The following is a 13,431-nucleotide window of genomic DNA, read 5'->3' on the forward strand; positions in this document are numbered from 1 at the left end:
TCATGCTGTTGGAATGCTTCTTGGCAGCCAGCCCTGGAAGGCTTTTAAAAGTAGATGGTAAAATGAATGCAGCAAAATCCTGAGAGACAATCTTATTCAGTCTACAAGAGAATTACGGCTTGGCAGATTTTTTTTTCCCAGCAAGACAATGACCTGAAGCATACAGCGAAAGCTACACAGAAATGATTTAGGTGAATGTTTTGGAGTGGCCGAGTCAAAGCCGAGACCTCAGACTAAAAACCCCGTTATGACTGAAACACTAGTCATTGGTAGGTAGGCTTTACAAGAAGATATTTATTTAAATATAAGAACAGGAAAAGGTTAAGATGGACTGATTTTAATACCCATTAGGCTGTTTGACCTAATGAAAAACACTAATGTGACCCTTGAAATATTTGTGCTTACAGCTGTTCACCACAAAAGAGAAAGATTACAATATGTTTCAAAGATATTAAATACTCAGTTTTGATGCTTTATTTCACTTATCTGCTTGTCAAAGCTTGTCATTGAGTTGGATTTGAGTCTTAATAAGTCTTAGCACTAGATGGCAGTGTAATCAAAGCGAACACTGCTAAGAGAATGAAACTGAAGCAAAAAGGAGGGCACTTTGATCCTCGTTCAATTTAGTAATGTAACTTTTTGATGTTTTCAGTGTGGTCACTCAAAGGAAACCACTCATTTGCTTGTAAATATACATTTTAATGAGGACTCAGGTTATGTTTTTAATGTACAGAAGATGTGCATCTACAGGAGGTCCTGCTCCACCCACACCGACTTCTTCTGCTCGTCCATTATTCGGTCTTTAATGATCCTGATGAGGTCATCGGTTCCCGCCCAGGCCTCGGGTTCCAGGCTGGCGTAGAGGCAGGGGATGCCCTCAAGCTCCTTCTCCTTTGCTCGACACGATTTCACAAACTCATCCTCGGACTCCACACGTAGAGGCAGCCTCCTGCATGGACCGGAAACAGGAAGGAAGCAGGTGATTGTGGTAAGGTTCACAAAACGGATGAAAACTTGTAGACACTTTACAGCAGAGGTTTATGTCAGGTGTAAGATATTCAGCTGCACTTGCAGAGCTGATACACTAGCATTGGTATCAACACATCATGCATTTTGGTTTTGGAGCACCTCTGTTGGTTTCATATACGTACCGTAACTTTCTGACGTTCTTCTCACAGATCTTGATGTAGATGATTATTGGGTAGATTTCTCTCCGCAGCAAGTCTTTGACGCAGCTCAGCTCAGCCTCCAGCAGGCAGTGTTTGCCCTAATGATGACAAGAAAATAAAGGCTTCACAGACAAATACAGGTCTATGAGTACTTTTCTCCTGTGAAAGGAGGATACTAAAAAAAGAACTCTTTAAAACCACAGCTGTTTCATTTCTTTAATAGACAAAAAACAAACAAACAAAAATATCAGAATGAACTAAAAATGTTTAACTCCTTTCAAAACAATCACATCTCTCAGAAACACTGCTTTGAAATTTACCATCAAAGTAAAATATCACCCTACCTTAGCAGCAACAGCTTCTATGTTTTCTCGAGTGATGCATTCAAATGTAGCCTGTTTTTCTTTGTAGTGAATGAAAGGCTCCAGACTCTGTTTCAGATGAAATTCCTCTTTGGACAAAGTGTCTACACCAAAAATAGACAAAGAATACAACAATGTTAGCAAAGAAAGAAAAAGAAATGTTTGAATTTCCCCCAAAATGTTTGTGCAAAAAATATATTTGGGCTTGATCTCTCTTGATCAGAAACATTTTGTGTTTTTGCCCCTGGGGAATTTCAGCTACATGTAGAGAAGATTTTTGACCCCGTGTAACTCTTTGTCCACAGCTGGTTGGACCAGAATGATACTGAACTTTGACAGATGAGCGGTTTTCCTCTGAGACCAGGAATAGGGCTCAAAGTCTGCTAAAAGATCCTACTGTTGTGTTAAAGGGTGAATCATACTAATGAGGTAAATCTGTCAAATATCTTTTCCAGTCTTTCATATTGAGCAGAAATTAACCAGAAAATGAAAAGTCAAATCTGGAAGGACAGTGTGTCATATTTGAAAAACAGAACTGTATTGTTTAAGATGATATAATACGATAAACTTACAATTGATATACTATACAATAGCATACAGAACAACACAGTATGATATAATCAAGTGGGATTCCAATCGGTTTGATACAATGCCATATAAATCGATACAATTCAGTGGGTTACCCTAAAATATGTTGCAGTATGGCACATGGGAAATTTGTCTTGGACTGTAGTGCTGTGATGATTAGCTGCCACTACAGTAGATTAAGTATAAGACAATATGATAGTTACAGTACAATAAAATATGATGCTTTATATAAAAAATCGTATTGTTTTGATTCTTTGCAACGATCTAATACAATAGGTACCCTTTAAATGCAATAGGATACGAGTCAGTACAAAATGATATGATCCTATATATGTTATGATGCAATGCAACTCAATACTTTACATAATGTTATGGTTTATTTTGATATGAAACATTTCATTTTAAAATGATATGTTACGATACAATACATTACAATACATTATTTTACATTACATTACAAAACGTTAAGTTATAATACGATACGTTACAAGATGTTACATTATGATTCGTTAAGTTATGTTATGCTAAATAGTGATACATAATGTTACAATGCTTTAAGTTATGTAACCTTTATCATATGTTGCAGTACGTCACAACATGTGAAGTAATGATATGTTATGTTACACTAGATACATTACGATACATTAGTTGCGTTATTTTTTGATATGTTACGTTACGTTATGAAAGGTTACGATATGATAGATTACAATATGATAGGTTATGATACGTTACGATATCTTAAGTTACGTTACGTTACGTTACAATACATTATGTTATGATACGTTACTTTACAATATGTTACGATATGTTATGATATGTTACAATACATTACAATTTGTTAAGTTATGATTTGTTAAGTTACGATTCATTACGTCCCGATCAATAAGTCACAATACGTTTAGTTACGTTACAATACGATATGTACGATACGATAAGTCCCTTCCATCAACTGCCCCCATGTCTCATAGGTTCCTGTTGGTGTGAATGACCTGCTGATGTGGCCCTGCAGAACCCCAACTACTACAACTTATCAGCCTTACATCTATTATGAATTGTCACTACACAAATAAGGATTGAAAAGATTGATATATGATGTGACACTATATGACACAATGTATTCTCCACTTGGGGAAATGTGTCTTGATCTCATTGTGCTGGGAAATTTAGCTTCCTCTACTGTACAATCAATATGATACTTCTGATACTGTACCAACCAATACAATTCAGCATAATGCTACATGATACAAAAGTCATTTCAGGTCTTCAGCTAAAGTTAGCATTACACCACTTCCTTGATTATGTTTCTGACAGCTTTTCATGCCTTTTCTTTTACATCCTTATGCAGAAAGATCAATGTTAGCATTCAGCCACTACCTCGGTTGTCTGATAGAAGCTTTCTTGTGTTTAAGCACTGCATTGTAAATTGAAATAAGTCCAATTGTCCCTCCTGAGTTTCTGTTTCCATTGTGGCTAATAAATCAGGAAGTGGGATAATAATAATGATTATGGCTTCCTGTGCTTGCTCTTACCACATTAAAACACAGCCAGAATTACTACTACTACTATTACTTCTTCTGTGTGGGCACTGAAAAACTGGAAACTTTTTACTCCGCATAAAGTAGGCTGATTTAGTTGTAATGTTTTAATGGAGATTTAAATTCCTCTGTGTCATTGCATCATCCAGCATCATCACCATCCCAATTATCAGACAGGCCATCTTCAAACCTGCCCTCTCTGTGTCTTTGGTTACACTGTTTAACATTTACACCACAGTGCAATACAATACCTGACCTGAATCCCAATAGTAGCTCTCTTTATTCTCCCTGTCCTCCTCAACTACTTGTTTTCATTGTTTCCAAAGATGAAAACACACAAGACAAAAATGCCAACAAGGTAGGATATGTTTCCTTGAACTGCATTTGCGTATTCCTGTCACACACTGACCTGGTTTACAGATATTATAGTCCATGGCTCCCCCCATGTTGAGAATTTTCTGGATAATGGTTTTGGCCAGAGCAGTGGGAGTGAAAAGGACTGGTCTTTTCCTTTGGGTCCGCTGGAGGGTGACGGTACTGTAGGGAATCAGGTTCAAACTCCTGCTTAGATCACTGTCCGGGTCAGCAGCATCTGTTTACAGCACAGATTAAAAAGGGGAACACGCAATCATCCACATGTGGGCTAAAGATACTGAGGGTTTTTGACCATTTTATTTACTGGAAGAGAACTTTTGTATGTCCTGATTTGACTTAGAATTGCTAAGACGTATACTTCCTTAATGTTTTTTTTTTTTTTTACTTGCAGTAATAATGCCATTTTGACTCGGAGTAGCAGCAGTTCCCTGTGACATCTCTCCAGTCATGAATGTCCATTTTTCTGTTTTATTTGTGGGTATTTCAGACCTTTTTTTGGGTCTAGCAGGTCTCTTAATAACAGAGTTAAATCCTAATTCCCCCATGGGAGTTTATAAAGTATGCAATACAGAAAAATGAAACCCCTTCATCTGTGTAAGGATTTTTTAAGAGGCATGCCTACAGAATCTTTTCAAAAGTTTTATATTTTCTCACAGCTTCTTCCAATAGATAGGGTTTCTCACTTTCTGCGTTGTTCTCACCTTCTGGTTTCAAAAACATCTCAAAGCCCTGTCGCTGAAGCGTTGTGCCGCTTGAGTTGATGATCCTCACACGCTCACTGCTGTTCATTCGTTTGTACTTGATATCCACCCTGCTGACAAACTGCAACGATAACAGGCACAATATAACTGGATGTAGGTGGTGGAAGAGATATGTTTTGATGTTTTTTAGAAGAAATGTATTTAAATCAACAGAGCTGAGAAAATATAAATATGAAGCCTTGGTAGGAAGATTTTATGGATATTTGAATGTTAAAGGACACTTGTGAAATGGCTACCACTTTATAAGATTATGTTACCTGGAGAATTTGAGTGAGGAAGATGCTAGCTCTGGAGAGTCGAGGGCTTGCTTTTGGGTCAGGTGAGGTGCTGGCTTCTTCTGGCTGCAAGCTGATCTATACAGACAAATATATACAATTTTTTTTTAACATATTGTTAACAAAGAGGTAGTGAAATTCAGTAGCAGTGCACATTTCTGTCTTACACTTTTGCAGGATAAATAAAATAATGACAAGCACAGTCAAACAGTAACCTCTGATGTTAAAAATAAAGCCAATGCTGAAGTGCAACAAACTACAATTCCTGAAAAAGTCAGCTTGAGAAAGTGCTAAAAACTCCCAGGTGTTACATACACCATATGTTTTCTCCCACTGGCTCTCCATCAGATAGAACTAAAGGTATGCATGTGATAGCATAAATGAAATAAAATAAAATGTACACATTAGTTTACATTGCTAGAAAAATGATAGTTTAGCAGGTTTCTCACCCTGCTGTTGCGGTAGACTTCATTTTCTTCTTTTCCCCCTCGACACAACAACCTCTGAATCTTCACAAGGAGCAGCTGCTGGGCTCTGCATTCAAGAAATTGACACACAATTACACACAAATGTCTGCATGAAATTATCGAGTTTTGCACAATTAGGAGAGAAAAATCAATTGTTCCATCTTCTTGAAAAGTGTCCTTGACAGATCTATTTTTAGTGTTTCTTTAAGACAACAGCAGGCTGTGGGGCTTTGGGGTGAAAATGTTCAAAAGCCAGACTGTATGTTTGTAAATAAGGCTGCATTTTTTTCTTGATGGCTGATTGAAACGTTGCATTCTGAAAGTAGATGTGGACCCCTCAAGTCCCCTATAAAATTTGCATGCTTGTTCTACCGTTACATCAGTTTTGCATCATGCTCTGCAGCACTGAAGTAGAACAGTCACATGGTACTTTTTTTCATCTATGCCCGCACAGTATAGGGGAGAGTGGGGTAAGATGAGACAACTTTTACTTCTACTGTCTGAAAATATGAACTCCCAAAAAGCTGTTCCTGTGGCTCAACTTCCAGTAGTTCAAGGGTAAGTTGATCTGAGTCTGAGGCTTAAGTTAAGCCATTATGGGGTCATTTACATGCCTAGGTTTTAACTTCAAACCTTAGCATAAATGCATGCACAAGTAGTTTCAGTTCTGATCTTGTCAGAACAGACCACCAGTTAGTTTCAAGACCTCTGAACAATCAAACAGTCATTCAATATTCCTGTCATCCAGGCTTCAAGGTCAACAAGTCATGACCAAAAAAAATCAAATCAATCACAAATGATTGAGAAAAGAACTGAGAAATACGCTATTGTCTGCTTTTGCATGCAGGGACAGAAATTTGTCTTTGATTTGCAAAAACTCAGAAACTAAATGTAATAGCCAAAATGCACTCCTTCATTCTTATGTATTGCATCTCAAATCAATATGACAGTAATTCCACACTGCACATTTTACTCATATCATACAAACCTTTTTGCATCTGGTGTTAAATGTTCTTTATAAACATTCTTCATTTGCAAAATGCTATTTAAACGCATATCAGAACAAGGTACAGATCTTAAAGAAAGTTTCTGTACCGTGAGTTGCTGGGTATGGTTCCACGTTCAGCCAGGTCCAAGCCACTGTAGGGGTCGACACGAGCGCACATCCACTCACAGCGGTCCTGGTGCCATGTGTCCAGCACGTGCACCACCTCATCACAACGTACGCTCAGAGAGCAGTTGTCTGATTGGCCTGAAATGTTTAGGTTGACCCGGATGTAGAAAGAGTCGCCGGAAGCCAGTGTGCCTTCTGCAAGGTCACTCTGAAGACGACGGTAAGCTGGAGCACGCACAAGCAACACATACGATTAATCCACAGTTATTTATGTCCAAATTATCTGATGGGACAAGAGTCCATCAGTATAGATAGTAAGGTACAGGTACAACAGCACTGGGAATAAGTGGTTGCAAACTTTGCAAAGATGGACACATTTAAAAAAAAAAAAAAAAAAAAAACATTCAAGGTTAACTGTGATTTCTTTTTGAGAGGGACTAAAATGCATAAATAACTTGTTAACACTGCAATGCAAACCTCAAGATTTATTTATCCCATAAAGGCTAGCACAGAAAAATAAGAAAAGTATAAAAAAAGGCAATCTTGGCTTCAAACAACTTCCAGACCATACAGTTGCAATCTTGTAATAATGGTGTAATGAGTTTAAAAAGACACTTACTGTCATAGTTTGCTCTAAAGTGCAGCCTGACTGGTCCAGAGCAGTGCTGCAGTGTCCAGTGGGCTTCTTCCTGCGTGCTGGTGTCCAATGAAACGCTTTGGTTCTCCCCACGGATGCATCCCTCGAGCTGGTCAGCAAATCACAGCACAAAAATATGAGCTACAGGTGATGTGTTTGGGGGTTTCTACAAAATCTTATGGCACCTCTTCAGACTTATCCCTTCATTATAAAAGGTTATAATGGTTGAGGGATGTAATTAAAAACTAGGCATTGAAAATAATTACAATGCATGGTTGATGGTCATAAAGTCTGAATTTTTCTAAAGTTTCATACCTCTGATTTCTACGTTTTCTTCATGTAACAGACCTTGTTCACACCAAACAGTCATGACCGCAGAGCTCTCATCAAATTTGACATAAAAATCGCCTAGTTTTGAAATGACTCAAAATTTGACCAAAAAGTCATGATCATGACCTGCTGCCAATTTTGAGCCAAAAAAAAAAAAAAAAATCAACCTTTTTTTAAACAATTTGAAGATTTTACAAAAAAGATCATGACAGAGGACCTGATGAAAAATTTGAGCAAAAAATCTACCATTTTTGAAACAACTCAACATTTTACCAAAAAGTCATGATCACAGACCAATTGCCAAATTTCAGTGAAAAAATGGCAACTTTTGAACCAACTCAAGATTTGGCCAAAAACTTATGACCGTAGTAGTAGTACCTGCTGCCAAGTTTGACCGAAAAAAAACCCACAATTATTGAAATGCCACAAGATTTACATAGTGAACTACATACCAACAGGAGGTGGTGGCCCTCTCGTAGCCCAGCTTTCTCAGCGATGGAGCCAGACTGCACCGTTGAGATGAAAATCCCGCTCTCATTTCCCCCCACCAAAGTGATGTCCTTCATCAGGTTGTCACCTTGCAATGACAGCTCCTGCACGGGTTTCAGGGAGGAGCTGATCCTCGAGAAGGAGGACAAAGATGGACGAAAGGGTCTAAATGGAGGACACACATGAATTAATGCAAATCCACATACATCAAGTTGAAGATGGTAATGATACATTTTAATTTCATGTACAATATTCATACAGCACCCAGTTTCCTCTTAAGTCATTTTCAGAAGCTAAAATGCTGTTTAAAAAGTTTTATCAATGAGTTTTGGGTTAGAAACTTTAGGTTTAAAGAATCAGACAAATCATTTAACTTAAATAGCTTTCTGGTTGGTTAGCAAGAGTAAAAATTATCCAACACCTGAACTATAAATTATTTTATTAAAAAATGTACATTCATGACATAGGTTTCATTGTACTTCTGAGTTTTTTGTGTAACTGTATATCACTGATTGTATTGGTTTCGTTTGTTTTTTTTTTAATCGATAGAGAAAAGTGTTTACTGCTACCTGTCATTATGTTAGCTATGAAGTGGCCGAATACTAACATAACATTTTGGCTAACAGTAGCTAATGGGTTCTCAAATATGCTGTTTTTCTTTTAAATATTGCTGATATACTTCCAAACGTTCACTATCGTGTTTTTCAGATCTTCATCTCATCTGATACTTAGTTTCAGTTCTTCAATTTATTAGACTTCAACATGACAAAATCTTGATATTATTATAGCATTTAAGCATCACAACCATAGTCTGTTCTCTGAGGAAAATGGTCACCTTTTGTTGATTGTGATACTGTACCTCTCCAGGGAGAATTTCCTGAAGATGTTGTTGACTTGCTCAAAGTCGTACGTGTCCATACTTTCTGACTGATAGGACGAGGAAGATGAGTGGACAGAGGGTGGACCTCGCTGTACCTCATCCTCTGTTAAAATGTAAGATTTATTAAGAAACTGAATTAAACCATGGCACTGAAAGAATATTAAGACAGTAAAATTATCAATTGTATTATAAATATTTTGGACAATGTGTGGAGGTACACTTACCAAACTCTGTTTCCATGGTGTCGCTATCAAAGTCTGAGAGGCTAAAAGAGGCGAAACATTGCAACCATTAAATGGAGTGGGGGTGTTTTAGTGCCTATGGAATGGGTAACTTGCACATCTGTGAAGGCACCATTAATGCTCAAAAGTACATGTAGATTTGGGGTAACATATGATTCCATTTAGACAATGTGTTATAAAGTTATAAATTAAGCATTTAAAGATTTAAAACCAGTTTTAGGTCAAATGTCGGAAAAGATAGGGGAGAACTATAGGTCAGGATATTTACATATACCTAAGATAATTATGGCTCCAAAAGAGGTAAATGTCTGCTTGAAAAAGGCTTTGAAATGAGGGACAAATCTGATTTTCTAGCCACGTTTCCACTCTTGAAAATCCCTTAACTGAAAAAGTATACATTCATCAAAACATGTAGATTAACCAATTCTTGTGTTACTAACCTGCGTGGATGGAATTCATTTTCTTTCTCCCTCTCTCGGCGGTAAAGCGACGATTTATCTGGCGGCTCAGGGAGCGTGGACATGATGCTGTCATGGCGGTAACGCAGCTGGAAATTCAAAATTGAATAAAACCCCAGTTATGGACTCAAAAAGCACAAAATGTACATTTCTACCTATATGTAAATGGCTTGACCTCTAAATACTTAAATAATTGTATCAGAGCTCAGATGGATATACTTCAAAACAGCTCATAGTTAAGCCTATAATAAAGTTGAAACTGATTTAAATTGTTGTAGCAGAACTCAAATTTTCTTTATTAGCTTGTGGGTATAGCTCACCATGTTAGGTCTGTTTGGCTGCTCCATGATGGGGAAGTGAACTGGGATCGGGGTTGAGGGGAAGGAGGAGGAGAGAGGGAGAGCAGAGGTGGTTGGATACGTTGGGGACATCATGAAGCTTGGAGAGGGAGGGAGGGAGTTGCTGTTGACGTGCGAGTTCGACATGTGGATCTCAAGACAGTCTCCTCCGTTGACTGAAAAAGTTAAAAGATGGAAACAAATGTATCCGAAGGAAATGTCATCATGATTTCAGGAGATACTCTATGAATTGGTGGAGTGACCGTTTGTTACCTGCAGGTTGAACAGCCTCTGGTTCAGCTTGGAGGTCCTTTAGTGGAGACTTCACTCTGAACTGAAACACAAAACAGTGAAAGTCGTTTACAACCCCAAATCCAAAAAAGTTGGGGTGCTATGTGAAATGTCAATAAAAAAGAAAGGATGCAATGTACTTTATTCATATAGTCCTTTAAAACACCCCCCAGGTGACCAAAGTGCTTTACAAAAAATCAAAGAGCATTAAAAACACAGCACAGGACAAAAAAAATATAATATAAATGAAGACTAAAAGGATAAAACAGTCACTGCACTACAAGGCATTAAAAGCCATCCTGAATAAATAAGTCTTAGGTTTTGATTTGAAAAGACCCAAGTAAGGTGTACATTTTAGGACATCCTCAGGTCTCGGAGTGAGGTGTCAGGTGTCATATAAAAAAACATCAGGTCTCAGAAAAAAAGGCTTCAGGAAAAAGGCATCAAGAAAAAAAACATCGGGTCTTTCCTGGGACCTGACGCCTTTTTTCCTGAGACCTAAAGCCTTTTTTCTTTACTCCTTTTATCCTGAAATCAGACAACTCTATTCCTGACACATTTTTTTGAGACCTGACACCTTTCCTGACACCTGACACCTTTTTCCTGACACCCTTTTTCCTGACACCTGATGCTTTTTTCCTGTCGCCTTTTTCTTGAGACCTGATGCCTTTTTCCTGACGTCTTTTTTTCGGAGACCTGACGCCTTTTTTCATGAGACCTGATGCTTTTTTCCTGAGACTTGATGCATCACTTCGAGACCTGAGGATGTCCTAAAATTTACACCATACCCAAGCCAGAGATAACACGTATCTCAGAAGGGAGATTATTCCAGAGCCGGGGTGCAAAACTGAAAAGGCCCCCCCGCCCCAGTGTATTTGGACCTGGGCACTTCCAACAAAAGTTGACAGGATGACCTCAAAGCCCTGCCATGTCCATGAACAGTTAAAATCTCAGATAAATGAGATGGAGCAAGGCCATTCAGAGCTTTAAAAACAAACATTAAAACTTTCAAATCAATTCAAAAACGGACTGGAAGACCATTAAAGGGAAAAAAATGGGAGTAATGTGCTCTCGTCTGGTTGTGTTAGTCAAAAGACGTGCAGCAGCATTTTGCACAAGTTGAATGCATCTGACTGATGACTGGGAGATGCAAACATAAGGTGCATTGCAGTAATCCAGCCTAGAACTTATTAAGGGACGGACAACTATCTCAAGGTCATGATGGCTCAAAAAGGGTGAATACTTTTTAAAGGCACTGTAACATTTTATAATCTCAAACACAGTAAGTAAAGCGCAAAAAGTGTTAATTTTAAAAAAGTATCTGACCACTCCTTTAATGTTGGGTCTACGCTTGAGGCGAGGTTCTTCATTTAAGTGCTTATCCTCAGGTGACTCATCACTGGACCATTCTGATTGGCCAGGGGTTGGTTTTAACTCCTCCCCTTGAGAGATGATGGTCAAAGGCAGATCTCTTGGTAGACTCTGCAAAATCAAAGGAGAAAAATTGAGAAAAAAAATCAGGAAAGCATTGGCATGTTTTTGAACATACTGCATGCTGAGATCAAATTCAACAAGTACGATGATTATAAATGGATTAATTTACCCCATACTGGTCCAAGACAATGTCTTTCGAGAGCCGTCGGAGGCGGGACTCCTGTGCGACTAGCTTGGCCTCTTTGCGGACAAGTTCTATCTTAAGCTCATCACTCCTCTCCTCTAACTCTCGAATCTGTTTACGATATTTGTCTTTGTCGATGAGACTCTGGGAGAATTGGTGCTGGGCATCGTCTCGTGCCCGAAACGCCTGCAGAAAAACAACAACAAACGTTACATTCATGGACACCCACAAACATGGAGAAGTCCTGCAGTCATCCTGATCAGAGGCTGCACATGAGCTCCCCCTGCTGACTGACTGCATAATGAATCATAAACCATGCCTCCTCCATATTAACAGATGGGATATGAGTCAAACTACTCGTTCAAATACATGTCAAATACATTTTTGCCAAACCCTGAGTCTGTTGTGATATTTTGTTATTATCATTCTGATTTATGTCCAAGTGTTTGAGTAGTTCTGTTAAATAAGTTTGTGATGCAAAAAATAACAGATATACGCTCATCTGCTTACAGATGCAGCTTCTTAAAGTGTGAGGGGCAGAGTGCAAGAGGAGTAAAAACATGATGAAAACTAATGATACCATTATAAAAGTCTAGCACCCAACACACATTTTACACACCAACGTTTTGGGATTGGGGTGTACGTCACCACTGCACTATGTCAGTGTCTGCTGGGATAGTATTTTGGTAGTTTATATTGATATACAGTGAGATCATGGTCACAAAATGCTGTACATTAATCTATGGGCATCAGTGTGTGCTTTTTACCTGGTCCCTCTCCTTCTCCACCTCCTCCAGCTGGATGCTGAGGGTGTCCATGCGATTGCGATACATCTCACAGTCCTTCTGCAGTGTGGAGCACTTCAGCTCCAAATCCTCCTTCTCGTTCAGATACTACAAAAAAAAGAAAAAAAAAACACCAGCAGCATAACTTATAGTTTACTCAACAAAAGCAGATCCTGGAAGAGAAAAAAAGAAGGAGAAACAAGAAAGCCCAGATTATATAAAGAGAAAGGCTTGTGGCGGGGTTTTAACAGGGTGTGTTTCACAGAAAGTCTCATGGGTGTTGGTCCCCATGGTCATGTGTTGTGTTACTAGTTTCTTGCCTTCTCAAAAACCAACAAAGAGCTTCAGAAAGACACTAGCTTTAAAACCTGAATATAACCAGAACTCACAGCTGCCAATTGTTTGCCTCCTCAAGGTGAAGTTCACTATTGCCTATTACTATATACTATTTACAGAGAGTAATAGAGTACAGCCTCTGAAAGCTACATTATGGTACAAGGTTACTGTGACCTCACTCTATGTGAGGCCATGGGAACCTTTGACCTCAAAAATCTAATAAAAATCACCCTCATGTCCAAGCGTAGCTGGTGTCAAATTTGACTAAAATCCCTCAGTCCACCCAATTTTTTAAATCTTAAACCCAATTTTGCACCCCTTTTCCTGTTCCTATTTTGCTTCATTTTTTTTTTTTTAACCAAATTTGCCATTTTAAACCCC

At 38.4% G+C, this 13,431-nt stretch overlaps 1 protein-coding gene across 2 annotated transcripts in view; it reads right to left on the reverse strand.

Annotated features, from left to right (window-relative positions):
* Window positions 1-282: 282 nt before the first annotated feature.
* Window positions 283-13,431, reverse strand: part of card11 (caspase recruitment domain family, member 11) — a 35,556-nt gene continuing 22,407 nt past the window's right edge. For both annotated transcript variants that reach the window (XM_041816956.1, XM_041816957.1), the window contains exons 8-25: window positions 12,697-12,822; window positions 11,915-12,115; window positions 11,638-11,793; window positions 10,294-10,354; window positions 10,003-10,196; window positions 9,665-9,771; window positions 9,207-9,247; window positions 8,962-9,085; window positions 8,066-8,267; window positions 7,266-7,392; window positions 6,628-6,871; window positions 5,515-5,599; window positions 5,048-5,143; window positions 4,731-4,851; window positions 4,064-4,246; window positions 1,514-1,635; window positions 1,152-1,267; window positions 283-949 (exon numbers count right to left, since the gene is read on the reverse strand). In XM_041816956.1, the coding sequence (XP_041672890.1) occupies window positions 745-949; window positions 1,152-1,267; window positions 1,514-1,635; window positions 4,064-4,246; window positions 4,731-4,851; window positions 5,048-5,143; window positions 5,515-5,599; window positions 6,628-6,871; window positions 7,266-7,392; window positions 8,066-8,267; window positions 8,962-9,085; window positions 9,207-9,247; window positions 9,665-9,771; window positions 10,003-10,196; window positions 10,294-10,354; window positions 11,638-11,793; window positions 11,915-12,115; window positions 12,697-12,822 (2,511 nt within the window). In that variant the 3' untranslated portion in view covers window positions 283-744. The remainder of the gene's footprint in view (window positions 950-1,151; window positions 1,268-1,513; window positions 1,636-4,063; window positions 4,247-4,730; window positions 4,852-5,047; window positions 5,144-5,514; window positions 5,600-6,627; window positions 6,872-7,265; window positions 7,393-8,065; window positions 8,268-8,961; window positions 9,086-9,206; window positions 9,248-9,664; window positions 9,772-10,002; window positions 10,197-10,293; window positions 10,355-11,637; window positions 11,794-11,914; window positions 12,116-12,696; window positions 12,823-13,431) is intronic.

This window comes from Cheilinus undulatus, linkage group 21 (genome assembly GCF_018320785.1).
Source record: "Cheilinus undulatus linkage group 21, ASM1832078v1, whole genome shotgun sequence".
NCBI lineage: Eukaryota > Metazoa > Chordata > Actinopteri > Labriformes > Labridae > Cheilinus > Cheilinus undulatus.